The 27,264-nt window shown below is 48.3% G+C and overlaps 1 protein-coding gene across 1 annotated transcript in view; it reads left to right on the plus strand.

The window, feature by feature from the left end:
• The window catches only part of vwdel (von Willebrand factor D and EGF domains-like), a 381,724-nt gene that overhangs the window by 249,461 nt on the left and 104,999 nt on the right, over nt 1-27,264 (plus strand). Inside the window, exons 19-20 of the mRNA XM_038797496.1 lie at nt 8,912-9,055; nt 9,347-9,547. Coding sequence (XP_038653424.1) covers nt 8,912-9,055; nt 9,347-9,547 — 345 coding nt within the window. The remainder of the gene's footprint in view (nt 1-8,911; nt 9,056-9,346; nt 9,548-27,264) is intronic.

Genomic DNA, 27,264 nt, shown 5'->3' on the forward strand with positions numbered 1-27,264 from the left:
CCGCTCCTTATTGTCTCCATCAGCTCCGGGTACCTCTGTACCATAGGCTCAGCATCAGGCTGGGACCCAGCTAGGTCCTTGGATCAGCAGACCTGCGACCGCTGTCTAACGTGGGGGTTCCTGCCTGGGGCCTGATGTACATCATCAGTGGTGTGGTACTCACCAGATTGTGCCCCAGAAGCCTGACCACTATCATTTCTCACCAAGGTGTGTATCAGCGCTGATGGAGGGTGGGGATGACAGCTGTGACACAACTATTACGGTGGCATCCTCGGCGCTCTCCTCCGAAGTGGTCTCCTGGGAGACTGGAGAGGAGTCCAGCTGGAATGGGCCGGCGACGGCAGCTGGGGAACCTGCGGGAGAATGGAGATGTGGTCAGTGGGTTGGAGGCTCAGTCAGTTAGGCAGTAACAACTCACATTTGACATGTCATCCGGGTGGAGCCCGGTTGTTCCTCACCTCTGTGGCATCCGCCAGCCTGCGCATTGGTGACTGCCCTGTCCTCGGCCGCACCGGTCACCACCAAGACATCCTCCTTGAAGGAGGATTCTGATGTCTGGCGCCCCTCCGCCAATCTGGGCCCTCACCGGGCGATTGTGGGAGAGCTTTTGCTGAGGAGACATAGAGAGGGCATCGTTAGCCACACGCACGGTGCACAGTCGTGGGAGGAGGGGAATGAAGGAAGGATTGGGCGGGGTTGAAGGGAGAGGGGGTGTGGATATCAGGTTGGGGGATTGCATGGAGAGTTGGTGGTTGGGTGCTCCCGTGGGGGCTGAATGTTCTCGGGGCGGGGGGGGGGGGGTGTTGTGGCATTGGCGTCTACTCATTTATGCTGCCCTGAGTGGATCATCAACATTCTTCCAGCACTGGATGCCCCTTGGTCACACTCCCCAAGCTCACTACCACTGCACCTCATCACAGGTGGCACTGGCTGCCCAAGGCTGACCCTCTTGGACCCTCGGGGAAAACAGGACACCCCTCCTGACCTCCACAGCCTTCGCAGGTCAGTGTCCTTGTATCTTGAGGGTGGTCCCCTCAGCGCCATTGTTGCGAGCTGGCTGGGGGTGGCTGTTTAAGTGCTGCTCGACCTTGTTAGCGAGAGGCTGGCACGCATGGTGCCGGCAAATCACCTGGCGAGCCTTCATTTTCAGCGAGAGACCTATGAGGCCTCATTAAGTGGACCCATTCACGTTGAGTAGCATTGACAGCCTCACTGGGCCGAGCGCTGGTAAACTCGCGGCAATTCCCGCTTACTACAATATTTGGAAAGCTTTCCGGAGTATCATGCCCTAAGTGTTGGCAACGGGACTGAATAGGTGGACTTCTACGACAACTAAATTGGCGCCGGTCCCGGAGCAATTTTGGAACCGTTAATAGGCTTGCACCAACGCTACGTGGAACTCGATCAATTCCAATGAATATTAGCGTCCGATTTGCCAGGGTTGGGATTGCCACATGAGAGGCTGACAAGCTGCAGCCACATACATAGATACATAGAAAATAGGAGCAGGAGGGGGCCTTTTGGCTCTTCGAGCCTGCTCCGCCATTCATCACGATCATGGCTGATTATCCAACTCAAGAGCCTAATCCTGCTTTCTCCCCATAGCCTTTGATCCCATCCCCAAGTGCTATATCCAGCCGCCTCTTGAACATATTCAAAGTTTTAGCATCAACTACGTCCTGTGGTAATGAATTCCACAGCTTACCACTCTTTGGGTGAAGAAATGTCTCCTTATCTCTGTCTGAAATGGTTTGCCCTGAATCCTCAGACTGTGACCCCTGGTTCTGGACAAACCCATCATTGGTAACATCTTCCCTGCATCTACCCTGTCTAGTCCTGTTAGAATTTTATAAGTCTCAATGAGAACCCCCCTCATTCTTCTGAACTCCAGTGAGTACAATTCTAACTTAGTCAATCTCTCCTCATATGACAGTCCCGCCATCCCTGGAATCAGTCTGGTAAACCTTTGCTGCAGTCCCTCGAGAGCAAGAACATCCTTCCTCAAAGAAGGAGACCAAAACTGCACACAATACTCCAGGTGTGACCTCACCAAGGCTCTGTACAATTGCAGCAACACATCCCTGCTTCTATACTCAAAACTCCTTGTAATGAAGGCCACCATACCATTAGCCTTCTTTACCGCCTGCTGCACCTGCATGCTTACCTTCAGCGACTGGTGCACAAGGACACAAAAGGTCCCACTGCACACTCCCCTCTCCCAATTTACAACCATTCAGGTAATAATCTGCCTTCCTGTTTTTGCTTCCAAAGTGAATAACCTCACACTGATCCAAATTATACTGCATCTGCCATTGATTTACCCACTCGCCCAACTTGTCCAGATCTTGCAGTAGGATCCCTGCATCCTCATCACAATTCACCCTCCCACCTAATTTGGTATCATCTGCAAACTTTGAGATGTTACATTTTGTTCCCTCATCCAAATCATTAATATATAGTGTGAATATATATATTATATTAGCATGTTAGCACTCCAGTCCCCACACACTCATCCCAGGCAACAAGATTGCAGGATAGCGGCACCCAGGTTAATGATGCAGGGCCTGAGACCCTGCTGGAGGTGAGGCGGGCCACCCTGTTCCCCAGGATGTGTAGGGGGCTGCCACCCTTGGCCATACATCGGGCCTGGATGCATGTCGCAGAGGCCGTGAGTGCTGTGGGCCCCACCACCAGGACCAGACAGCAGTGCAGGAAGAAGCTACATGAGCTCTTCAGGGCGGCCAGGATGAGTAGGCAGCACCTGGCACCACCCTTCCACGCGGAGGGTGACCAACCCCACTGGCAGCAATGTGCGCACACCCAACGCTGCACTACATGCTAGCCACCTGTGCAACCCGCCATGGCCGGCTGCCCTGGTCACACCAGCTGCCTACCCCCCTGTGCTGCATGCATCCAACTGCCTAACACTCACCTGAAGACCAGAGTGAGATTGCTGGACCTGCGGCCACTCATCATCGGGGAACAGCGGGCATTGGATCTGATTAGTGGGCCCAGAGAGAGTGCAGTCACCGAGGCAAAAGCCGGCATCGGCAACTATGTGAGCACTCGCTGAGTTGCGGTGTCCCTATGGCCCAACCTCCGCACCACTCCCACCCCACGCACCACCCCAACATGCGATCCAATCATCCTTCATGCCTTGTGTCTTTCAGGATCACCTGGCATTGAGGCATGCCCTTCTAATGCCCCTGACCCCAGCCCTAAGCGGATTCCAACGGGGAGTCATCAACGCACAGCAATGCGAGCCTCCAAACAGCCCGAGACACCCTGAAGCACAAGTCCGGGGACGACACTGACTTTCCGTCACAACTGTCACCAACACCCGTCACCATTCCAGAGACACTCGCCTCAGTTGGACATATTAGTGAAGAGGCTCCTGGGGCACTATTTGGTACGCACCATAAATGTGCAGCAGTACATCAGGTGGAGGCTGTTGTTGACAGCACTGCTCTCAGAATGTGCTTTCAGTTATTGACATATGATTGTCAAGTTCTGGAAATCACTTCACTTGTCTGGTATTTCACTCACCTTCAGCTGCATTTCGCTGCCGTGAGTCGTCGTCGCAGCATGGGAGCAGCGTTTTAAGTGTTCCTATACCCAACCCAGGAGGTGAGGAAGTCTGTTGTACTGCTCCGGGACATAGGACACTTAGATTTCCCTGTAACATCAAGGACTAAGCCTGTACTCAAAGTCCTCCCTGAAGGTTAAAGCCCTGATCAGCTTAGTGAGAGGGGAGGAGGATTGTGTTTGCATTCCTCCATTGGCCCACCTGGAGGGTGACATTGTTTCAGGCCCCGTCATGGTAGGAACTGAATCACCAGTAGTAGGAATGGATTCCCTCCTTAGAAACAATTTGGCTGGCAGAAAGGTGTTACCAAGCGAAAGAAAAGATGTCAGCATCACCAGCAGAAACCTGTAGGAGAGCAGACTCCATGGGCTGGTCCAGAGTCGTAACAACGTGAAATAGTATCCGCAAACATTGAGAAAGAGCTGCTTGAATATAACAAGGCTGAAGACTGGTCAGTAAAGTAAAAAGAAGAAACAGCCTCACAAAATATCCCTGAATTAAACAAGGACCAGAGAAGCCCTAGAGCAGGGATAGAGATAGTGAGGGAGATGCAACACGTAATCAAAGAACTTGAAGGAAGGCAAACTATTAAACCTGGAAAGACAAAGGGCGGGATTCTCAACCACCGCTGCCGAAATCACGTTTGCTGATCGGCCGGAGAGTTCCCGATGGCGTGGGTCACTCATGCTATATTTTTTGTGGACTCCGGGTGGCGGCTGTGGACTGAGTCCAGAGCCACCACAGTCGGAAGAGAGCCGTTCTGTGGGAAGGGGGTGTTGGCGGGGGCTGGGGGCACTGTTGGGTGGTGGTCCGGGGGGGTAAGGGGGGTTACTGTAGGACAGTATGTGGCAGGCCGGGTCCGCACGCGGCTGGTGCCATGTTACACGGCAATTCTCCGGCCGTATCCGCAGGTAAAGCCGGGGCTTTATGCTGCGCAGCTACTAGCTCCCCACCGGACGGAGGATCGGTGCAGCTTTTGCGCCATTTATTCTGGCCACTGTTCCCACGCCGGCATCAACACTTAGTCTTCAAATCGGAGGATCCAGCACAAAGGCTATGCCATTGCCAGAAATATGGCTAGCAGAAACCTACTTTCCTATATTAAATAAGGACAAAAGGAGTTCCCAAACTGATTGTGAATGAGCCCCAACTTTCAGTGTGATCAAAAGCCTTACTTTCCCAGCAGCCTCAGATTCAAAGACCTTTGATGAGCTTGTAGCAATGGCTGCAGATCATTGCGACCCCGTGCCATCAGTGATTGTGTAGAGGCAGTTGTTCAACACATTCGAACGAACCCCGGGAGAATTGACCACAGAATTCCTGACATGCCTTCGCAAGCTGGCCATGCATTGCGACTGTGGTGATATGCATCACTGTAAATACACAAGGGGTTAAAGCAAATACACTAAGACCAAGTAAACACTAGAGGGAGCACCAGAAACATCATGACATGCAGACATACAGCTAATGAACACATAGAATAGGACACAACCAATGGGCTGTCAAGGCACCCAGAGGTGATACTACCACAAGGGGGCAGCCCATATAAAAGGAAAGGGCACACATGCTCTTTCTCTTTTCCACGGCGACACCAAGTGAGAAGCACAGGGGCAGATCAGAAGCATCACAGCCACCACATGGCTTAGAGCAGACTGGTTAGTTCAGGGGTGGGCAAACTACGGCCCGCGGGCCCCATGCGGCCCGCCAAAGGTCTTTATGCGGCCCACCAAGTCATTAAAAAAAAAAAGTTTACATTTTTTTTTAAAGGTTAATGGGGGGGGGAGGGGGTGGGGGGGGGGGGGCTGTTGGGTTACTTACTGGTATAGGATGGATACGCTGACTTGAGTAGGGTGATCATTGCTCGGCACAACATCGAGGGCCGAAGGGCCTGTTCTGTGCTGTACTGTTCTATGTTCTATGTTCTATATGAGGCGCCCAGAATCATAACCGGGTGAAGTAATTATTTTACTTAATATACTATGCGGCCCTTTAAAATTGTGAATTTCTGAATGTGGCCCTTGCACGGAAAAGTTTGCCCACCCCTGGGTTAGTTAGTTTGAGTTACTGTAGCAAGATTAGCAGGAGAGTCGAACTCAAGTAGGAGAATTGTTAACTGTTCAATAAATGTGTTAAATCTATCTCCAAGTCTGAACCTTCCTTTGTCAGAGCATACACCTAGGAAGTAGCTTAAGCTACATGAAGAAGCATAACAACAGCGACTACATGCCATCTCTCCCAGAAATGTTGCAAGACCGCCTAACGTGTGGCATTAATAACATGGAGACCCAACATAAGTTGTTGGCTGAACCTTCTTGGACCTGAAATGGGCCGCAGAATTATCCTCCTTGCATGAAAACAGGCAAAAGGGAGTCCAGGAAATCCAAGGCTCCATGGGCATGGAGGTACTTAACATTGGCCACACCTATTTTGGTAAGTAACGCCCCCCCCCCCAACCAAATAGCAGGGTCTATGGGGCCCAGTCGCCACCTGAACAATGCCATGGTCAGACCCATTGGCCAAAAAGAGATCCAGGAAGAAGACTTGCAATGGTGTTGCACTTGTGATCGTGGAAACTTTGGGGGCCGGGAATGCCAGAATCATCAAGAAATGTGTCGCCCTGGTCAGGTGACACAATTACCCCAAGCCAGGGCTGTACACTTAGCCCAGCCCGATGAGGATGATTGCATGCAACTGAATTGCATTATGACACCTAAAGTCGCCCCATCAAGGTAACCATCCAGGTGAACATTCACCCCCTTGGAAATGGAACTACATATAGGAGCCGCTGTCTCAGTCATTGGGCAACAAACATACCGGAAAATGTGATCAGGAATCCAGCACCTGGACCTAAGGGACACTAAGGCATGGTTGCCAATGTATGCTGGAGAACCATTAACCCTAACTGGGACAATGACAACTCGATTACCTGCATGCAACAATCAGTTTGACTGCCACTGATAATGGCGCAGTGGCCAGACCCAGTCTTTTGGGCTGCGACAGGTTATAGCGCCTCTGCTTAAATTGGCAACAGATATTTAGAATGGGTACAGGCGTGTTGTATGAGGTCCTGGGAAAATACCCAGAAATCTTCCAAGACGGTTTAGGGAAGATAAAGGGGATCATGGCCAAGATGTACATGATCCAGAGGCCCAACGCAAGTATTTCAGAGCCCGGTTCCATAAACCCTGCTGTGGGAAGTGGATGATGAGCTGAGCCGGCTGGAGAACTGGGGATTATTCGCCCAGTCCAATTTGTGGAATAGGCAGCACCAGTGGTCCCAGTGCTGAAGCCAGACAAGGCCATCTGCTTGTGTGGCAACTATAAAATGACAGTCAGCAAGGCCTCCTGTTTGGACAGGTACTCAATGCCACATTTGGAGGACCTATATGCGAAGTTGGCTGGGGGCCATTCTTTCTCCAAGTTAGACATGAGCATGCATACCTCCAGATTGAGCTTGACACAGTATCCAGGAAATGTGTAACCATCAATACCCTCAAAGTACTAATGAATACACCAAGCTCCCATATGGTGTATCACCCGCCTGTTCAATCTTCCAGCAAGTTATGGAGAGCACCCTTCAAGGGCTCCCCAGAATGGCAGTCTAACTGGATGACGTATTGCTTATAGGAGGAAGTCCTCCACATTTCTCAGAGGTAGGTGCCTGCCTGAAGAAGGGCAAGTGCGTCTTCTAGGTGAGCTACCCAGGTACCGGGTTGACAACGATGGTTTGCACACGGTGGAAGAAAAAGTCCGAGCTATAAAGTGGACCCCAACACCAGAGAATACAACAGAGCTCAGGTCATTCCTAGGGCTCATAAATTAGTGTGGAAAGTTCATTCCAAATCTGGCAACCATACTGGAGTGGCTCTATGTGCTCGTATAAAAGTAGAGGAGGCATTTTCCAAAGTAAAGCAAAGACTATTATTCTCTAGTTTACTGATGCATTATGACCCATCTAAATCATTCGTAATCTTGTGCAATACCTCTCCATATGGCATAGGGGTGGTGGTGTCCCATCGGTGAGACAATATGACAGAGAGGCTGACAGCCTATGCTTCAAGATCCTTGGCTGTTGCAAAGCACAGGTATGCTCAAATAGAAAACGGCCTGGCTGTTATCTTCGTGGTTAAAAGGTTTAATCGGTACGTCTATGGATGTCACTTCGCAATTATCACAGAACACAAGCCCTTACTCAGCCTTTTCAAAGAAGACAAAGTGATGCCACCAGTAGCATCGGCCAGGATCCAGCGATGGGCATTGCTATTGGCAGCATATGAATAGACTTTTGAATATCACCGGGCACGCAGATTGAGCCCTTAGCTAGCTCCCATTGCCTATACTCCCCCATCTCTGCTCGTAGCAGCAAAGTTATGTTGGCACTCAATGTTATGGACACGTTGCCTGTCAAGGCTTCGCAAAGTAGTGTGTGGACTCAAAAGGACCCTGCACTGGCAAAATTGTGCCACATCGTCCTACATGGGATACTTCAGTGGGAAACTCCCTAAGAACTGCAAGCATTCACAACCAAGCAACAGGAGCTTAGTGTTGAAGACACTTACATGATAGTTTTCAGCCAGCCTGCTTGAGGGCTTTTGCCGGTTTAAAAGCTGATGCACATGTATACACATTGGGGATGGTTTGTTGAAATATCCATTCTCCAATGGCAGTAAATGTTGGTGTTATGAACACAAACTTGACAAAGGTCATATATGCAGTTTCAGAATCAATTATTCCTAAATTATTACAGCATCTAGGTTAGCTAAAATACATAGGTCCAAAACAGATTTTACACCCCACATCTACTCCTTATAATTGCTATATGATCTTTCCATTCCTGCAACTGAAAACCTTTGTACCCTCTCTGATCGAAGCAGATAGTTTAATAATCTTTACTGCCAAATTTATTTTCTGCACTTGTTAACAATTGATTAAAACTGGTTGAAACGTGGAGACTTCCGGGTAGGATGGCATAAATCAACTGATATCTCGACTCCTGATAGCTAACTAATGCCTCTTGCTGAAAGGATGCCTGAACTTTGAATGAGTACAAGATTATGTTCAACGGTAATGCCATTCATTTATAACAGAGTGCTAACAATCAGTGTTGGACTCGTACTTGGGCGAGATCTTGAATAGTTCTCAATATCCATGGAAAGACATCTGATCAGGATGCCTTCTGGAGGAAGAGAGAGAAAGGTTGGTGGAAAACAAAAGTTGCATCATGCAGTATATGTCATTGCTTATATTTCAATATTCCATGTGTTGTAATTTGGGGGTTAGAATTCCATAGCAATGTGAAAATTAGATTGTTGATTTTTTTCTCAGGTGCCAACTGTCAAGAGGATGTTAATGAATGTGAAACCAATACATGCATTCCAACAATGTACTGCTACAATACATTTGGCTCCTATAGATGTGGTTTATGCTCACCTGAAATGGAAGGAGCTAGGAAAGAGTGCAAACTGAAATGTATGTTTATTTTTGCTTTCCATGTTTTTTTCACCACAGTTTAATCTTTTTTAAATATAGTCTTTGGCTACTTTAAATGTATTTCAGCTGCAATTTTGAAGATAACTTTCCTCTTCTGTTTTGTGAACTGCACGTTAAAAATAGTGAAAATCTGAAAATCAGGAACCGCATCAATACTTTATTTTTAAAAGCTATAAAATCGTTCTGCAGTTGTCATTATTTAAATCTTCATACACAGATACTAAATGTTTTCTTTAATAGTTTAATTACTTCATTTATCCCCGGTCCCAGATGAAGGTACAACTGCTGATGGGGTTCCAACAACTTTTGCAGCAACTGAGACCTTTGATGAAGCTGACACGTCTGAAAATGAGAAGGAGATACAAGAGGAAGATGGTGAACATTACGTAACTGATGTAAATGAGATCACACGCACAGTAAAACTGAGAAATGAGGATCAGCGAAGATTTTTCATCACCAGCTCTGGCCCTGGCAAGTAATAATCCAAATAAAATATTACCCAAAATGAGCATGAAAATTATCTACCATAAAACAGATTAAGCAGCAAGGTATCTTGAGAAGATCAGCAGAATTAACCAAAGAGTTATGAATATTAGCATATTTTTAGGCCTTCCCAAATGAATAACATTGTGGCCTGTATTTTCATTAAAAGTAATAGAGGCTATCACTCAAGTACTAGTAAGGCAGCTGTTATGGGCCAGGGTTTAGAAAACTCCAAAGTATATCATGGAGTTCACCTGACCTACAACTGTTTATCGATTTTGGTTACAATGAGCGCAAGGGCCTGCCTTTCAGATGTTATTCAATAGAGGTCTTCAGCACTTTAAATCAAAAGCAAAGTTTATTCTACGAATTTAGTTCACATTTTTATAAACACACACAGTAAGACTTGTTATCAACTACCAACATAAATACCCCACACACCTACAGTACTCTATGTATAACCTTTAATAAATTCGCCCTTCAGCAAGATAGCAAGATCCCATAAACCAGAAAACCCATTTTCAAAGGTGTGGCCCAGCACACAGCACTCCCTGGTATGGATGCTTTTTGTGTCCTTTCCAAAACAGCAGGTTTGAATTTCTTCCAGAAAACAGTTATTTCTTTCAAGTTATCAAGCAGTCTGAAAATAGCTTTTAAAATGCCTATAGAGAAAAAACCTTCTTTCAACCTGTGCAGAACAAAACCATTCAAACTCGAAGCAAAAGTAAAACCAACTCTCAGAGCCACAGCCCAGATCCACTCACACAATGACATCACTGAAGCCATGTGATAAGGCAAAAACATTTCTTAAAGGGACATTCCCATGACACAGCATCCTCCAGCAAATGCACTCAAAAATCAGAAAGTTGCTATCCATATTTTGTGTTCCTCCCGACGCTCCACTATGACAACATCTCGTCCAGAGAGTGAGTATTGAAACTCATGGAAAGGCATGAAATTACACTACTTTGTGATGGATACACACTAAATTTTTCATAAAATGCTGAGGCTGATCCATTCCATATAAGTTAATATTTAATAGCATGATAAGTCTTAATTACTGTCGAGCAACTTCTCTGTAATTGAGCATTAACTTTTGCAAGTATGAAGTCTTACACCTTTAGATTTTAATTATTGTTGGAGTTTTATAAACTTTTTTTTCTTTCTGGGTTTTTATTTTTTCTCTCAATCCAACATTTCTTTCTATCTCTTTCATTTACTGATTTGGCAGTTATAACAGTTCTATGGATTTCACATATGCATTACTTTGTTTCCTTTTTCCTTGCCAACTGTATGAATTGGAGATCACCCTTTCCAATCAACAATTACACAAGCATTACAGAAAGGATGGACTGTTGGAACTGGTTCTTGGAAATGAGGTGGGCCAAGTAGATCAAATGTCAGTAGAGGAACATTGAGGAGACCATGATCGTTGCATTGTAAGGTTTAGGATGAATGTAGAAAAGAAAAACAGGCAATCCAGAGTAAAAATCATTAACTGGGGAGAGCCAACTTCAATGGGGCAAGAATTGAGCTGGACTAGTTAAAGACTGGAATAAGGTTGGAAGAAAAATCTGTAACTGAACAATGGGATACTTTCTAAACAGAAATGGAATGGACACAGTCAAAGGAAAAGATAGGGCAAACAGATACAGAGCTCACTGGATGGAAAAGGAGATAGAAATTAAGATAAGTAAGAAAAAGTGTGCTCATGACAGATGTCAGGTAGAAAATACAGTTGAGGATCAGGAGAAATTCAGAAGGTTCAGAGGGGAGATGAAAAGGCACATTCGAGAAGCGAAGAGGGGTTATGGCAAAAGAGAGGCAGCCAACATAAAGGGGAATCCCAAAGTCTTCTCAAGGCATATGAATAGTAAAAGGATGGTAAAAGGAGAATAGGGATCTCAAATGGAATTTTCACATGGAGGCAGGAGGCATGGCTGATGTATTAAGTGAATACTTTGAATCTGTCTTTACCAAGGAGGCAGATGTTACCTGGGACATGGTGACAAATGAGGAAATTCTGTCCCTAGAAGGGCGTAATAATGTCCAAGAATTGGCTCCACCAGTTAACTTATAAGAAACAGTTATTTATTACAACTATAAGCAACTATATACAGAGCGCTTAAAGCGGCCCTTCCATACTCAGCTCTAGGGTCCAACTGTCGTGACAAGTCCCAACGCGTCCCAGTGAATTCACAATTCCATCCTAAATTGAACGAGTGGGCCATATGACTGTTCCCTCAGAGAATGTTCCTGGGGCTAGCTACTACAAAACGTTCAAAATTGAAAAGGAGGAAGTGTTGAGTAGATTGTCAGGACTGAAAGTTGAGAAGGCAACAGAACTGGATGAGATGAATCAAAGGATATTGAAGAAAGTGAGAATGGAAATTGCACTGACATTGGTCATAATATTCCAGTCTTTTCTAGACTCAGATAAGGAAATTGCAAATGTTACACTCTTGTTCAAAAATGTAGCATGGATAGCCTCAGTAGTTTACAGGCCAGTCAGTTTAACATCAGTCATGGGCAAACTTCTGGAAACAAATTATTCGGATAGGATTAGTAGTCACATCGAAAAATGTTGGTTAAATAGTAGGACCGAGCATAGATTTCTAAAGGGGACATTGTGTTTAACTAACTTGCTGGGGTTTTTTGCGGAGGTAACAGAAAGGGTCAATGAGGGTAATGCTGTTGATGTGGTGTGCATGGACTGTCAGAAGACATTCAATACAGTGCCACACAACAGACTTTCGAAAAAAGTTATAGCTCATGAAACAAAGGGACATTAGCAATGTGGATGCAAAATTGGCTGAATAAGAAGCAGAGAATAATGGTCAATGGATATTTTTCAGGCTGGAGGAGGGTTTATAGTGGTGCTCCCCAGGGGTTGGTATTGGCTCCCTTGCTTCACCTGATATATACCAATGATCCAGGTCTTGGTGTGCAGGGGAGAATTTCAAAGTTTGTGGATGGCACAAAACTTGGAAGTGTTGTAAACTGTGAGAAGGACAGTGTTGAACTTCAAAAGAACATAGACAAATTGGTGGAATGGGCAAAAAGGTGGCAGATGAAGTTCAATGCGAAGATGTGCAAGATGATGCATTTTGGTGGGAAGAACATTGAGAGACAATATAAAATAAGGAGTAAAATTCTGAAAGGGTTGCAGGAACAGAGAGATCTGGGCGTATATGTGCATAGGTCAATCATTGAAGGTGCCAGAATATGTGGAGAGAGCAGTTAATAAAGTATATAGTATTCGTGGCTTTATTAATTGGGATATAAAGTACAAGACTAAGAAGGTTATGCTGAATTTATACAAAACGTTAGTTAGATATCAGCTGGAATATTGTGTACAGTTTTGGGTGCCACACTACAGGAAGGATGTGAATGCATTTGAGAGAGTGCAGAAGGGGGTTTACAAGAATGGTTCCAGGGATGAGAAACTTTAGTCGAGAGGATACATTGCTGGTTTAGCTCACTCAGCTAAATCGCTGGCTTTTAAAGCAGACCAAGCAGGCCAGCAGCACGGTTCGATTCCCGTACCAGAATCCCCGGACAGGCGCCGGAATGTGGCGACTAGGGGCTTTTCACAGTAACTTCATTGAAGCCTACTCGTGACAATAAGCGATTTTCATTTTTTCACATTGGAGAGGTTGGGACTTTTCTCCTTGGAGAGAAGAAGGCTGAGAGGATATATGATAGAGACGTTCAAAATCACGAGGGGGCTGGGCAGAGTAGGTCGGGATAAATTGTTCCGGCTCGTAAAGAAACAAGGAAGTGATTTGCAAAAGAAGCAAATGTGATGTGAGAAAAAGCTTTGTCACACAACGAGTGATTTGGGTTTGGAATGCACTGCATGGAAGTGTGGTGGAGGCAAGTTCAATCGAGGCATTGAAGAAGGCATTTTTAGAAGATTATTTGAATAGAAAAAATGTCAAAGGCTACAGGGCAAAGGCATGGACATGGCAGTAAATCATAATTTGGAAAGCCGGTTCAGACATGATGGGCCGAATGGTCTCTTTCTGCGCCATAACGATTCTGTGATTGGGATATACTCACTGATGTGCTTTTGCTAGTTACCTTCCACGAAATTCTAGGGCCCTGGGGCACGATCCAACAGCTCACCGCGGCCCAGCGTGGCTGTTCAAGCCTGCTAGACCGCACTCCTGGTGCGGGATTCTCTAATCCCGCGGCACAGTGTCCACGCCATCGTAAACGCTGTCGCGTTTTATGACGACGTGAACGGGCAGCTGCCAGGACTAATTTTGGCCCCTACAGGGAGCCTGCACGGTGCTGGAGCAATTTGCGCCGCTCCAGCTGCCGATCCCAGCGCAAACTGTACACAGCGGGATCCGTGCATGCGCAGTGGCGCCGGTGCCAACGAGGACATTTGCAGTGGCACTGGTGCCAACGTGCGCATGCGCAGTGGTCTCCGTCAACGCACTGGCCCCCGAAGCAACATGGTGCAGGGCTACAGGGGCCGGCGCGTAGGAAAGGAGGCCCCCAGCTAGAGAGGACGGCCCGCCGATCAGTGGGCCCCGATCGCGGGCCAGGCCACATCGCAAGCCCCTTCCACAGGCCGCCACCCGACCCTTCAACGCCAAGGTCCCACCGGCTCAGAGCAGGTTAGAATGGTGCCGGCGGGACTCAGGTTTTTTTTCACAGCCGCTCGACCCACCTGGGCCGGAGAATTGTGGGAGGACTGCGTAGAGCGGCCCGCGACCGGCGCCATGCCAACCACGCCGGCGTCGGGGCAGCGTGGCCCGGTCGCAGGGATGTGAATGACGCCCACAGTGGACGGGATCACTATTTAGCAACTCTGCATATTAGAGCGAGGCAGTAAGCTTCACTCTAAAAGGCTGTATCCCAAGATACCTGAGACTTTGGGGTTCAACTCTTTTGCCTCGGAGACCTCAGGCGAGTGTTGTTCAGCACTGGTTCCCACAAAGGGGGACCAGACGGAACTGCAGTCGTTGGGGTCTCCCAGGGGTTCGGAGGTGCCCTGGCACTGCTGGTACCACCTGGGTACTCTGGCAATGCCAGTCTGACATTCTGGCAATGGCACCTGGATGCCAGCCTGGCACTGCCAAGGTACCCAGATAGCACTGCCAGCTGGCATGTGCACTGTCAGGGTGCCAAACTGTTTGTTTATGCATGCGCACGATTGGACTAGGGTTTCCCGGCGTGGGTGTTGTTTTGGGGGGGGGGGGGGGGGGGGGGGAGGGACGGTGCAGTGGGGGTAAGTGGGGTTGGTGTGGTGGGGGGGGGGGGATGCGTGGGGAGGGGTGCAGGGGGTCCCATTGTGAATTGTGGCTGGGCGGATTGTTTCGGGTACTCGGGGATCGGGACACCATTTAAAAATGGCGTCCTGTTCTCTCTCTACAATGGGGAGTTCCGGCGAGCACAGCCCCACACTTTACAAAACGGGGCGATTTGCAGCCTTAGTCGTATGCCCACCCCCTCTGCTGACAGCTCAATTTTCCCCAAAGAAGCTGATAAACGGCTGCCACCTCTGGGCGAACCCGAGCATCGATCCCCTTAGGGCGAACTTGATCTCAAGCCCGAGAAACCCGGCCATGTCATTAACCCATACTACCATTTTTAAGGTTCCGAGTCCCTCCACGCCAATAAGATCCGTCTCCGGGTTACCAGGGAGGCAAAGGCCAGAATATCAACCTCTCTCGCCCCCTGGACCCCTGGGTCTTCCGACACCAGAAATCACCACCTCTGGACTCAGAACCACCCGCACCTTCAATACCTTTGACATGACATCGGCAAATCCCTGCCAAAATCCCCTAAGCTTTGAACATGCCCAAAACATATGGACATGGTTTGCAGGCCCACCCACACACTGCCCACACCTGTCCTCCACCCCTTCAAAAAACCTGCTCATTCGGGCCACAGTCATATGCGTGCTGTGGACCACCTTGAATTGTATCAGGCTAAGTCTGGCAAACGACAAGGACACGTTGACTCTACTCATGATATCCTCGCATAACCCTGCCTCTAATTCCCTGCCCAGTTCTTCCTCCCACTTTTGCTTTACCTCACCTATCGGGGTTCCCTCCCATTCCATCAGCTGGGATATAAATCTCCGACACCTTCCCCACCCTCACTCCCATATTCGACACTACCTTGTCCTACCTTGGAGCGGCAGGTGTGGAAAGGTCGAAACCTGCCTCTGTGCAAAGTCCTTCGTCTGCAAGTGACAGAACCCATTCCCACCGGGCAGCTCAAACTCCTCTTCTAAATACTCCAAACATGGAAAGCCCCATCAATAAACAAGTCCCCAAACCGCTCAATTTCAGCCCGCTGCCACCTCCGACCCCCCACCCCCACCCCATCGAACCTCCCTGGAGCAATCCGGTGGTTTCCACAGGTTGGAGTGAGCTTAATTTAACTAAAGCAAAATACATGTTGATGTGAGCGCACATGGATTCTCGTCATTCACAACAGAATTTCACTGGCCCTATCATGTACAGTTAAGGTTTAAAGAAACCGCATGCATTAAGAAGTAGTTAAAATGCAACGGACATTTTTAATGATTATCTCTAATTTTTTAAATCTTTCTACAGTAGGATTTTAATTATTTTTATGCATTTTTTCCCACTTTTTTCTAGGTGCTTTGATCTTTGTTTCTCCTATTGTTGACTTTGAAAAAAAAATGATGTCCTTCTGCAAACCAAACAGTCCAAATATTCTCAAAATTCCCTGGATGCCCACTGTAATTGAAATATTTTCACGCGTGCTCCAACTTGAGTCACAAGCTATTTCATACATACGATAGCGTTGTCTACCAATTAACAGGACAACACAAGATAGTTAATACAAACTAATTTGATGGTAACTGCCACTACTTCACCAAATATATCTGCAGGCCCCGAAACACCTCTCTGAAGATTGATTGAGAACAAATAGTTTTGCAAGCTCTGGGTCAGTATCAAGCCCGTTGCATAGCTGTGCCGTCAACTGCAAGGACAGCTGTAGGCAAGATCCACATAGGAATAACGCTGTAGTGACACGAAAGGTCACCACTATCTGCAACTTTCCTATCTTTTGATTTCTTCCAGGCTGGCATATGGATCATCTGAAATAACATGTACCAAACAGGTGACCAAAGCATTGGCTGATGTGATCGGTACTTGCATCTTTTTCAGTGTCTGTCTCACGCAACCTTTGTTAAGGATAAAATTAATTATTTTTAATATTTGCAAAGACAGAATTATCCATTTAAACATTTTTAGAACCCACATATATTTTTCTCTTAAATGTGACCATTTATCATTAATCGACTGCATCATTTTAAATGTTACCAACGATGACTAAAGTGCTTTCGGCACACAATTTCCTGAGTTCCCTCACTCCGGTACTAGAACAAAACTTAACTAGGAACTCACTATAAATATCGAAGTAATGCTGATCATGTTTGCCAGACATAAATCTTCTCCAATTTGTCCTCACACATTTTTTGTTCATCATGATAAATCGACTTCACCATTTTAAATTGAAAATAACAAAGTATTGATTGTTATATATTGTTGACTTCCACTATCCGTATTATATTAATGTTTTTGCACTCATTTCAGATATGCAAGAATCCAAAATTGGCAATAAAACTTCAGAGGGTCAGCAATCAGAGTCCTCAGCTGACCAACGTAAATGTAGTTTGACTATTTAAAGTCTGCCAACAGAATATTGTGCTGTGCAGACACCAATTTTAGATCAGTATCTGAAATATAAGGCAAACATAATCTATCTCAGTATTTACTAGTTTACAAGTTATGGATTGAAGGTATGCATAGTAAAGCATTGATTGTAAATTTGTAATGCATTAGCAAAAGGGAAACCAATTCTAGTTCCCTGAAAAATTCCAAACAAAAGTATCATTAACCTTTTGTACCAACTTATACCTGACAAATGTTACTCAAGTAATCCCACGCCACTACATCAGTCTGACTCGTGTGTGAAATAGGTACAGATTTTAAGTAAGCCTCACATACTCCCACATGTAAGGTGGAATTTAATGTAATGCTGAGGTGGGTTTGGAAGCAGGAAGCATTTAATCAGGATGCTAGAGCATCCGGGGTGTGGACCCTACTGCCATCCCATCCCTACCCTGATTAAAGACCAGGCAAGAAGGCTCATGGACAGCCTTCCTACCCCAATGCCAATTGAGGGCCCCCTCATTCAGTCACTGCTGGTATTTAACTTGCGGCTGGCGGTGCAGTTGTCATTGTAAAAGTAACCTGTGCCAGTTGATTGCAATGCAAGCAGCACGCTAACTTCGTGCTTGTTGCCTATTGTTTGTGTTAATTGCACTATTGATTGGTTGGACGCCTGAGTGTGAGTGGTTAACACCAGTTTAACTTACTGCTTAAAGCTAGCTTGCATCTCTTAAACAGTAGGTGCTTCGTGAGTTGAATCTGACATGACAGAATAGTTGCTTAACATGGGAGAGAGCAGCCACCAAGGTTTTCGGATGCGACCCTGGAGGCCTTGATAGAGGATATGGAAAGGAGGAGAGAGGCCCTCTCTGGAGAAGGCCAGGAGACCTTCCAGATACACACTGAGGAGGCAGGGTAGCAGATAGTAGTGGGAGTCAGTGCTGCAAGAAGTTTAATTACCTCACATGCGCGATTAAGATGAGAGAATGCATCTTGAATTGCCATATCCTACCAAATATGTTAATTGACTTAAACATTGCTCAGTACACCACACATCCCCTTGGTCACCTACTAACAACCTCTGTCAATTATCATTCATATCTGACATTCACATGCTACACCATAACCTCTTCCAGCAAACAGTTACAAGCCTCACACCACATCTCACAGCCTGAATATTGCCAGCTATGAAACTATAGCAGCAACATCAGCTGAACTGCACAACATTCACTGACATACTTCACTCTTTCTTGCACGACAAGGTGGCAGACAGCAGGATACATCTGGAGTTAACTGGAATGGGACAGTTATGCCTGCATCTGCTCACCGCCATGGATGACATGTTGCCTACAATTATTGGAATGCTGATTACCAAGGTTATAGCCAGTAACTAACTTGGTCAGGTGGTTGACGAACAGAAAGAAGGGCATTGATGATAAAGACAGAGCACTGTCACTTGATTTCACACTCACAACCACAAGCATAGATTCTAACGCTGCATGTAATGTAGAGGGTAGTATAGAGAAAAATCTGCACTTGAAAAAACACCATGCATAGCTGGCCTGCCCTTACAGCAGGGGGAAAGGACAGCTCAGGTAATACATCGCAGATGAGTGAGCTCACAAACGAGTTCTATCACCTGTGTTGAGTGGAATCAGATAAGCACTTTGATGAGACAGCAAACAGAAGAAAATTCACGAATACGCACAACAAAATTTATGGTGCATGAAAAGCCTGGGGACAATGGGGCCGATCATCCAGCCGCATCGCTCCTGGTGCAAATTCTGCTATGCCGGGAGTATTGCTGGAGAGCCACAGAATGGGGTTTGATCTGGGCGCAAATCACTCTTCCGATGCTCCTGGCCCACTCCAGGTGGCGTGATCAACATCTCTTCCAGAAAGGGTGAGAAATTGATCGCAGCTAATTGCATTCAATTTAATCACATTAGTGAGATTAAGGGCCTCGCACCCGACTTGGTGTTGGGACAAGGCCGTTGAATCCTGCAAGAGGCTTCTCGTGAGATTTGCACGCTGTAAACGCCTTGCAGGATTTAGTGCTGTCTAACAAGATGTCATGATCTGGATCTCGTCTTCACTGGGCATGATGCAGATCAGCATACTTAAATGACACATTAATCTCATTTAAATATGTGTTCACTGGATTCTCCCAGTACCCAGGACCTAACCTGGGAGACCTTGCGAGGGCGCCGTTTCGGACTGGTTTCCACAAACATGGATCAGTCGTAGTAGCAGCTGGGGAGGTCTCCCAGGTCATTAGACACCCCCAAGTGGTTGAGGATGGGGCAGGGTGGCATCGTGGCACTCTTCTGGAACCTGGGCACCTTGCTACGGCCAGGCTGGGACCCTGGCAGTGCCACAAGTGCATCTTGGCAATGCCACACTGACTCTGCAAGGGTGCCCGGATGTCACTGCCAGGGATCGTGGCCTTAGCAGGTGGAGAGTGGTGAGGAGGTGCTTCTGGGGCCGTTCCAATGTTTAGTGGGTGGAGGAGGGGTTGAAAACGGGGGTGGTGGGTGTGCAAAAATCGGGACAGTCAGACAAAATGGCACCCCGATCTGCGAGGAGATTTCCAGCTGGGCGGGCCAGAATTTACCGACTGACGCCGCATGTTTATCGGCACAGTAAGAAGTCTTACAACACCAGGTTAAAGTCCAACATGTTTGTTTCAAACACTAGCTTTCGGAGCACAGCTCCTTCCTCAGCTGCATGTCCTCAGGTGAATTCACTTTAACCTGGTTGCACTTCTGTTGTACTTTAACCTGGTGTTGTAAGACTTCTTACTGTGCCCACCGCAGTCCAACGGCGGCATCTCCACATCATGTTTTTCAGCAGTGGAGGCGGCCCGCCAGTGGGGTTTACTGGTCCTGCCGTTGTCAACAGAATTTCCCGTTGATTGCACCCCTCGTCATCAGGAAACCCGTGCGACACCATGGGATGGGAATATCCCGCCAGCATGAACAGCCGCTAAATCCTACCCCCTAAGTCCGCCCTTGGTGGGGAGAAACTCCCTGAGGCCAAAAGAAACAGCAAAGTGCCTTTGAGTAGTGGGGTGTTTCTCCATGCTGCAGCTGCTGAGAAACACACCGATAAACAAGCCCAAAACTCGACCTAGATGTTTCCTGATTAAATCACGCCCTAAAGTTGAATGCAGTGGCATCCTGGTATTCTCTTCTCTTCCTCCCTCCCTGCAAAGTGGGATGTCAAGTGGATTCAAATCATTACTAGAACAATAAAATTCCTACAGTGCAGAAGGAAGCCATTAGGCCCATCGAGTCTGTACCAGCCCTTTGAAAGAGAACCCTACCTAGGCCCACTCCTCCACCCTATCCCTGTAACAACTACTGGTCTGTAAAAACGTGGATGGGGACTTCCGGTGGCGGTCATGAAGTGAGTGGTCGCACATTTGGTAGCTCCCGCTCGTGGCGGTGTTTTTTGGGCTTTTTCCCCAGTTTTCAAGTTGAAGTTTGACGGAAAAAGCAGTCTGAGTGAGAGTAGATGCGATTGGCCTTCTAGTTTATGGAGCCGAGGATCATAATGCCCGAAAAAGAAAGAATAAGTCAGTTGAAGCGGGCGTGGAGCTGGGAACACGTGGAGATGGTGGCGGGGCAGGGAACGATTCTGTCAGCTCAATGGTTGACAGAGCAGCTGGTGAGCTACTTGAATGAGAAGTTCATCCAGCAACGAAAGGAGAGTCTGGAGAATCTGGCCAAGGTGGTGGACTCGATCAAGGCGCTGGTTGACCACGTGGAGACGAGGCTGGCAGCTCAGGGTCAGGCAATCCAGAAATTGGAGGAGCTGACGGGGGAACATGACGAGCAGTTCGCCTCGATGGCAAGTGGAGATGGTGGGTAATGGGGACTACCAGAAGCAGTTGGCAGAGAAGGTGGAGGACTTGGAGAACCGGTTGTGCAAGCGGAATATTCGGATCGTGGGTCTGCCGGAGGGGTGCAAAGGAACCGTTGCTGGTGCATACGTGAGGAAGATGCTTGAGAAGCCGCTTCGGGAAGGTGCGTTTGACCAGCCATTGGAGGTGGACTGAGCGCACTGGGCATTGATGAGGAGGCCCCAGGGGAACGAGCCGTTCGAGGGTGAGAATGGTGCGGCTGCCCTGTTCCTTGATAAGGAGTGAATCATGAGGTGGGTCAGGCAGATGAGGCGCTGCACCTGGGAGGGCAGTGAGATTTGTGTGTACCAGGACCTGGGTGCAGAGCTGGCCAAGAAGAGGGCAAGTTTTAACAAGGTCAAGGTGGCCCTTTACAAGAAGGGGATGAAGTTTGGACTATTGTATCCGGCATGCCTACAGCCGACTTATGGGTCGGGAGTTGTATTTTAGATCTTCGTAGGAGGCAGCGGAATTTATGAGAGACAATGGACTGGCAGCAGAAGATGGACCTTAAACTCTGGTGGAGGAGTTGTGATGCTGATGTGAAAACATTTGTTTGGGGCCATTTCTTTTTTACCTTGATTTTGGCTGCAGGTCTGTTTTTTCTTTTTTTGTTCTTTGTTAAAGGATGGGGGAACGGTTTGTTTTTTCTGTTCCTATTGATTGTTTGCACTGATGTTTGACTGGGGAGGGGGGGAAATCAGTGGGGGGGGGGGGGGGGGGGGGGGGGGGGGGGTGGGTAGGAGGCTAGGAACCAGGGCCGGGAGCTACCAGGCTAGCTGGGCGGGCTAGTTCACGGAACAACAGTGGGGGATGAGCTGAAATTTAGCATTGGGGGGGGGGGGGGGGTTCTGGGGGGGGGGGGAAGGGGATAGTACTGCTGACAGGGGTGGGGCCTTTAAAATGGAGGAGGAGGATTGATGACAGTGGGCACCCAAGGGCGGGCCAAGGAAGGTGTGGGACATAGGCCAAAGCCTGGTCCAAGAGGGGCTATGGCTGATCGGCAGGGGGGAGCAAAAATGATAAGGATGCTCTCTGACTAGGCTGGTCACATGGAACGTTCAAGGTTTGAATGGACGGGTCAAGAAGGGCCCGCATGTTTGCACACTTGAGGCGACTGAAGGTGGATGTGGCCTTGCTGCCAGAGACACCTGAAGGTGGGGGACCAGACCAGGTTCAGAAAGCGATGGGTTGGGCAAGTATTCCACTCAGGGTTGGACTTTACAACGAGGGGGTGGTGATTTTGGTGAATAAGTGGGTGGCGTTCGAGGTGGGGAATACAGAGGCGGATCCGGGGGTGAGATATATCATGGTTAGTGGGAAAGCCGGTGGTATTGGTGAATATTTATGCCCCCAACTGGGACGATGTGAAATTTATGAGGTGGGTGCTGGGGAGGATTCCGGACCTGGATTCTCATCAACTTATTATGGAGGGAGACTTCAACACAGTCGTGATCCAAGACTCGGCTGGTCGAGCCCTAGGTCAGGGAAGGTATCAGCTACGGCTAAAGAGTTCCGGGGCTCCTTGGAGTGCAAGGGGGGGAGGGGGGTCAATCAGTGGTGATTTGGGAGGAGGAAATAATTTTGGTTCTACTCCCATGTGCACAAGGTGTACTCCCGAATGGATTTCTTTATGCTGGATAAAGCGCTGCTGGCAGAGGTTGTAGATGCTGAATCTTCAGCAATAGTGGTGTCAGACTACGCCCCGCATTTGCTGGACCTGCGAGTGAGCAAAGCTAGGGCCCAGCGCCCACAATGGAGGTTGGATGTGGGGCTGTTAGCGGAGGAGGAGGTGTGTGAGCTGGTGAGGGAAGCCATGCAGGGGTATATAAAGATCAGCGATATGTAGTAGGTGTCGACAGGTATCGTTTCGGACGCACTGTAGGCAGTTATCAGGGGGAATTCATTTCTATTTGGGCACAAAAGGAGAAGGCGGAGCAGGTGAAGATAGCGAGAATGGTGGGAGAAATCCTACAGGTGGACAGGAGGTACTTTTGAAAGGCTTTTGAAAGAATGGCAGAGGCTACAATTGGAATTTGGTCTCCTATCCACTGGCAAGCTGAGGAGGGTGAGAGGGGCGGTGTATGAGTACAGCGAAAAAGTGAGCAGGGTGCTAGCGCATCAGTAGAAGAAGGAGGAGGCTGTGAGAGAGATCGGGGAAGTGAGAGATACAGGGGGGAAAGGTGGTCTTGGATCCGGCGGGGGTGAATGGAGTGTCACGAGATTTCTACAGCAAGCTGTATAAATCGGAACCCCCAGCCGAAGAAGAGGGGATGAGGCGATTTTTGGAAGGGCTGGACGGGGAGCTGTTAGGGGGCCCCAATTGCACTTGGGGAGGTAATAGAGGGGCTAGAGGCGATGCAATTGGATTAGGCCCTGGGACAGGGTGGTTATCCGGTTGAATTTTATCAGAGGTTCTCGGGGGTGCTGGGACCATTGTTGGTAAGGGCCTTCAATAAAGCAAACAAATTGGGAGTGCTCCCCCCCGATGTCTCAGGCGTCGATCTCTCTCATTTTGAAGCGGGACAAGGAGCCGGAAAACTGCCGGTCATATCGACCAATCTCCTTATTGAATGTGGATACCAAACTGCTGGCAAAGATCCTGGCCACACAGATCGAGGATTGTGTCCCAGGGGTGGGGCGGCACCTGCCAACCAATATCAGGAAGCTCTTGAACGTGATCGTGATGCCTACAGAGGGGCCGAGTTTGAGCTGGTGATGGCTATGGACGCAGAGAAGGCCTTTGATCGGGTGGAGTGGGGGTATTTATGACAGGTCCTGGGATGGGTTTGGGCAGGGATTTGTGGACTGGGTCCGGTTGCTTTATCAGGAATGGGGGGCATTCGTGCACACAAATCGGGTGAGGTCGGAGTATTTTAGGATGTCCCGTGGAATGAGGCAAGAATGTCCACTCTCCCCAGTGCTGTTTGCCCTGGCCATAGACCCTTTGTCACGGCGCTGTGAGCTTCGAAGGTCTGGCAGGGGATAGTGCGAGGGGGGGTGGAGCATTGGGTCTCACTCTATGTGGCCGATTTGCTCTTGTATATATCAGACCCGTTGGGTGGGATTGGAGGGATTATGGGGATATGAGAGGAATTTGGTCGGTTCTCGGGGTATAAATTGAATATGGGCAAAAGTGAGGTTTGTGCGTTCAGGCAAAGGGGTAGGAGGGGAAATTGGGTGAGATGCCATTGAAGGTGGAGGAATGGAGCTTTAGGTACTTGGGTATCCAGGTGGCATGGGAATGGGGACAGCTCCATAAATGAATCTGGGTAGGCTAGTAGAGCAGATGAAGGGGGACTTCCGGAGGTGGGATGCACTCCCGCTGTCTCTGGCGGGGAGGCTGCAGACTGTGAAAATGACCGTCCTTCCGAGGTTGCTGTTTGTTTTTCAGTGTCTCCCAATTTTTATCCCCAAGGTGTATTTTAGGAAGATGAATGCGGTGATTTCGGGATTTGGGCCGGTAAAACCCCGCGGGTGAGGAAAGTGCTGCTGGAGCTAGGTCGTGGAGGCTGTTTCTTCCGAACTCTATTAACTATTACTGGGCGGCGAATATATCAATGGTCAGGTAGGGGTCGGTGTGGGAGCGGGTGGAGGCGGCATCCTGTCAGGGCACATGTTTGAGGGCATTGGTAACGCCACCTCTGCCGTTCTCGCCGGCTCGGTATTCCACAAGCCTGGTAGTAGTGGCAGTCCTGAAGGTGTCCGGACAGTGGCAGCAGCACAGGGGTTTGGAGGGGGCGTTGGTGTGGGCACCGATATGTGATAACTATCGGTATGTTCGGGGGGTTGGGGGGGGGGGGGGTCGGAGATGGCAGCAGGGGCAGGAATCAAGAGATTTGGGGTTCTCTTTCTTGAAGAGGGTTTTCCCAGTTTGGAGGAGCTGGAGGATGAGTTTGAATTGCCAGGTGGGAACGGCTTCCGGTACCTGCAAGTGAGCGAATTTGTACAGAGGCAGGTCTCGAGCTTTCCACACCTCCTGCAAAGGGGGTTACAGGATAAGGTGATGTTCAGAACAGGAGTTGGGGAGGGGAAGGTCTCGGAGATCTATAAGGAGCTGGTGGAGTGGGAGATAGCTCCAATAGGGGAGATGAAGTGAAAGTGGGAAGATGATTGGGGGGGAGGGGGGAGTTGGATGTTGGGTTATGGGAAGAGGCCCTGAGGAGAGTTAACGCGGCCTCGACGTGTGCCAAGTTCAGCCTGATCCAATTCAAGGTGGTCCACAGGGTTCCTATGATTGTGGCCTGGATAAGCAGGTTCGGCGAGGAGGTGGAGAACAGGTGTGGAGGTGGAGAACAGGTGTCGGCAATGTGGGGGAAGTCCTGCGAATCATGTTCACATGTTCCTGGCGTGTCCGAGGCTGAAGGACTTTTGGCAGGGATTCACGGACGTCATGTCGGAGGTCCTGCAAGGGATGGTGGTGCCAAGTCCAGAGGTGGCGATCTTTGGAGTGTCAGAAGACCCGGGAGCCCAGGGGGGTGAGAAAGCCCGACGTTTTGGTCTTTGCTTCCCTGGTGGCCTGGAGACGGATTTTACTGGGATGGCGCAACTCAGAGCCCCTGAAGTCGGGGGTTTGGGTTCATAAGAACATAAGAACTAGGAGCAGGAGTAGGCCATCTGGCCCCTCGAGCCTGCTCCGCCATTCAATGAGATCATGGCTGATCTTTTGTGGACTCAGCTTCACTTTCCGGCCCAAACACCATAACCCTTAATCCCTTTATTCTTCAAAAAACTACCTATCTTTACCTTAAAAACATTTAATGAAGGAGCCTCAACTGCTTCACTGGGCAAGGAATTCCAAAGATTCACAAGCCTTTGGGTGAAGAAGTTCCTCCTAAACTCAGTCCTAAATCTACTTCCACTTATTTTGAGGCTATGTCCCCTAGTTCTGCTTTCACCCGCCAGTGGAAACAACCTGCCCGCATCTATCCTATCTATTCCCTTCATAATTTTAAATGTTTCTATAAGATCCCCCCCTCATCCTTCTGAATTCCAATGAGTACAGTACCAGTCTACTCAACCTCTCCTCATAATCCAACCCCTTCAGCTCTGGGATTAACCTAGTGAATCTCCTCTGCACACCCTCCAGTGCCAGTACCCACTTTCTCAAGTAAGGAGACCAAAACTGAACACAATACTCCAGGTGTGGCCTCACTAACACCTTATACAATTGCAACATAACCTCCCTAGTCTTAAACTCCATCCCTCTAGCAATGAAGGACAAAATTCCATTTGCCTTCTTAATCACCTGTTGCACCTGTAAACCAACTTTCTGTGACTCATGCACTAGCACACCCAGGTCTCTCTGCACAGCGGCATGATTTAATATTTTATCGTTTAAATAATAATCCCGTTTGCTGTTATTCCTACCAAAATGGATAACCTCACATTTGTCAACATTGTATTCCATCTGCCAGACCCTAGCCCATTCACTGAAGAGATTTCCCCCACATTGCCCACACCTGTCCGCGACATGACTGGATTTCTCAGGCTTGAGAAAATTAAATTTTCCTTGGGGAGTTCGTTGCAGGGGTATGCTCGGAGGTGGCAGCCGTTCATCAACTTCTTCGAGAAAAATTAGACTGTCAGCGGGGTGGGGGGAAAATGGGGAGGCATGGAAGTGATGAATAAGGGTAGGAAATCCAATGGCAGAAGGGTGGGGAAGGGCTGGTGGCATATCATTATAAACCCATTCGTTGGGGTTTGTGTTGGGGGGGGGGGGGGGGGGTGGGATGATGGTTATTTTTGTTGTGAGTTCTGTTGGATGTTATTGTTGAAAAGTTAAAATTCTAAATGCCTCAATAAAATTTTTCGAAAAAAAACGTTGACTGGGCACCATCAACTCCAAGGGAGAGCAAGGAGATGAGTACCCATCTCTATTTATCTCGAGGGAGCCCAAGGGCACAGCATCTGCTGGCCAGATGCCTTTGGAGGGGGTATCCCTCAAAGGAGCTGGATGTTGGGAGGCTCGGGCTGGGCTGGAGGTAGCCAAATCAGGGTCTCCCCCATGATGGGTGTCACATGGGGTCTGTGAGGCCTTGAAGCCTATTTTTTTTCATGTTGAACACCCCATAACCGGGCGAAGCACAACTGCAGCCTGTCTGTCCTGAAGTCCTCAAACACGATAGAGCCAT

Source organism: Scyliorhinus canicula, chromosome 5 (assembly GCF_902713615.1).
Source record: "Scyliorhinus canicula chromosome 5, sScyCan1.1, whole genome shotgun sequence".
In the NCBI taxonomy this organism is placed as follows: Eukaryota; Metazoa; Chordata; class Chondrichthyes; order Carcharhiniformes; family Scyliorhinidae; genus Scyliorhinus; species Scyliorhinus canicula.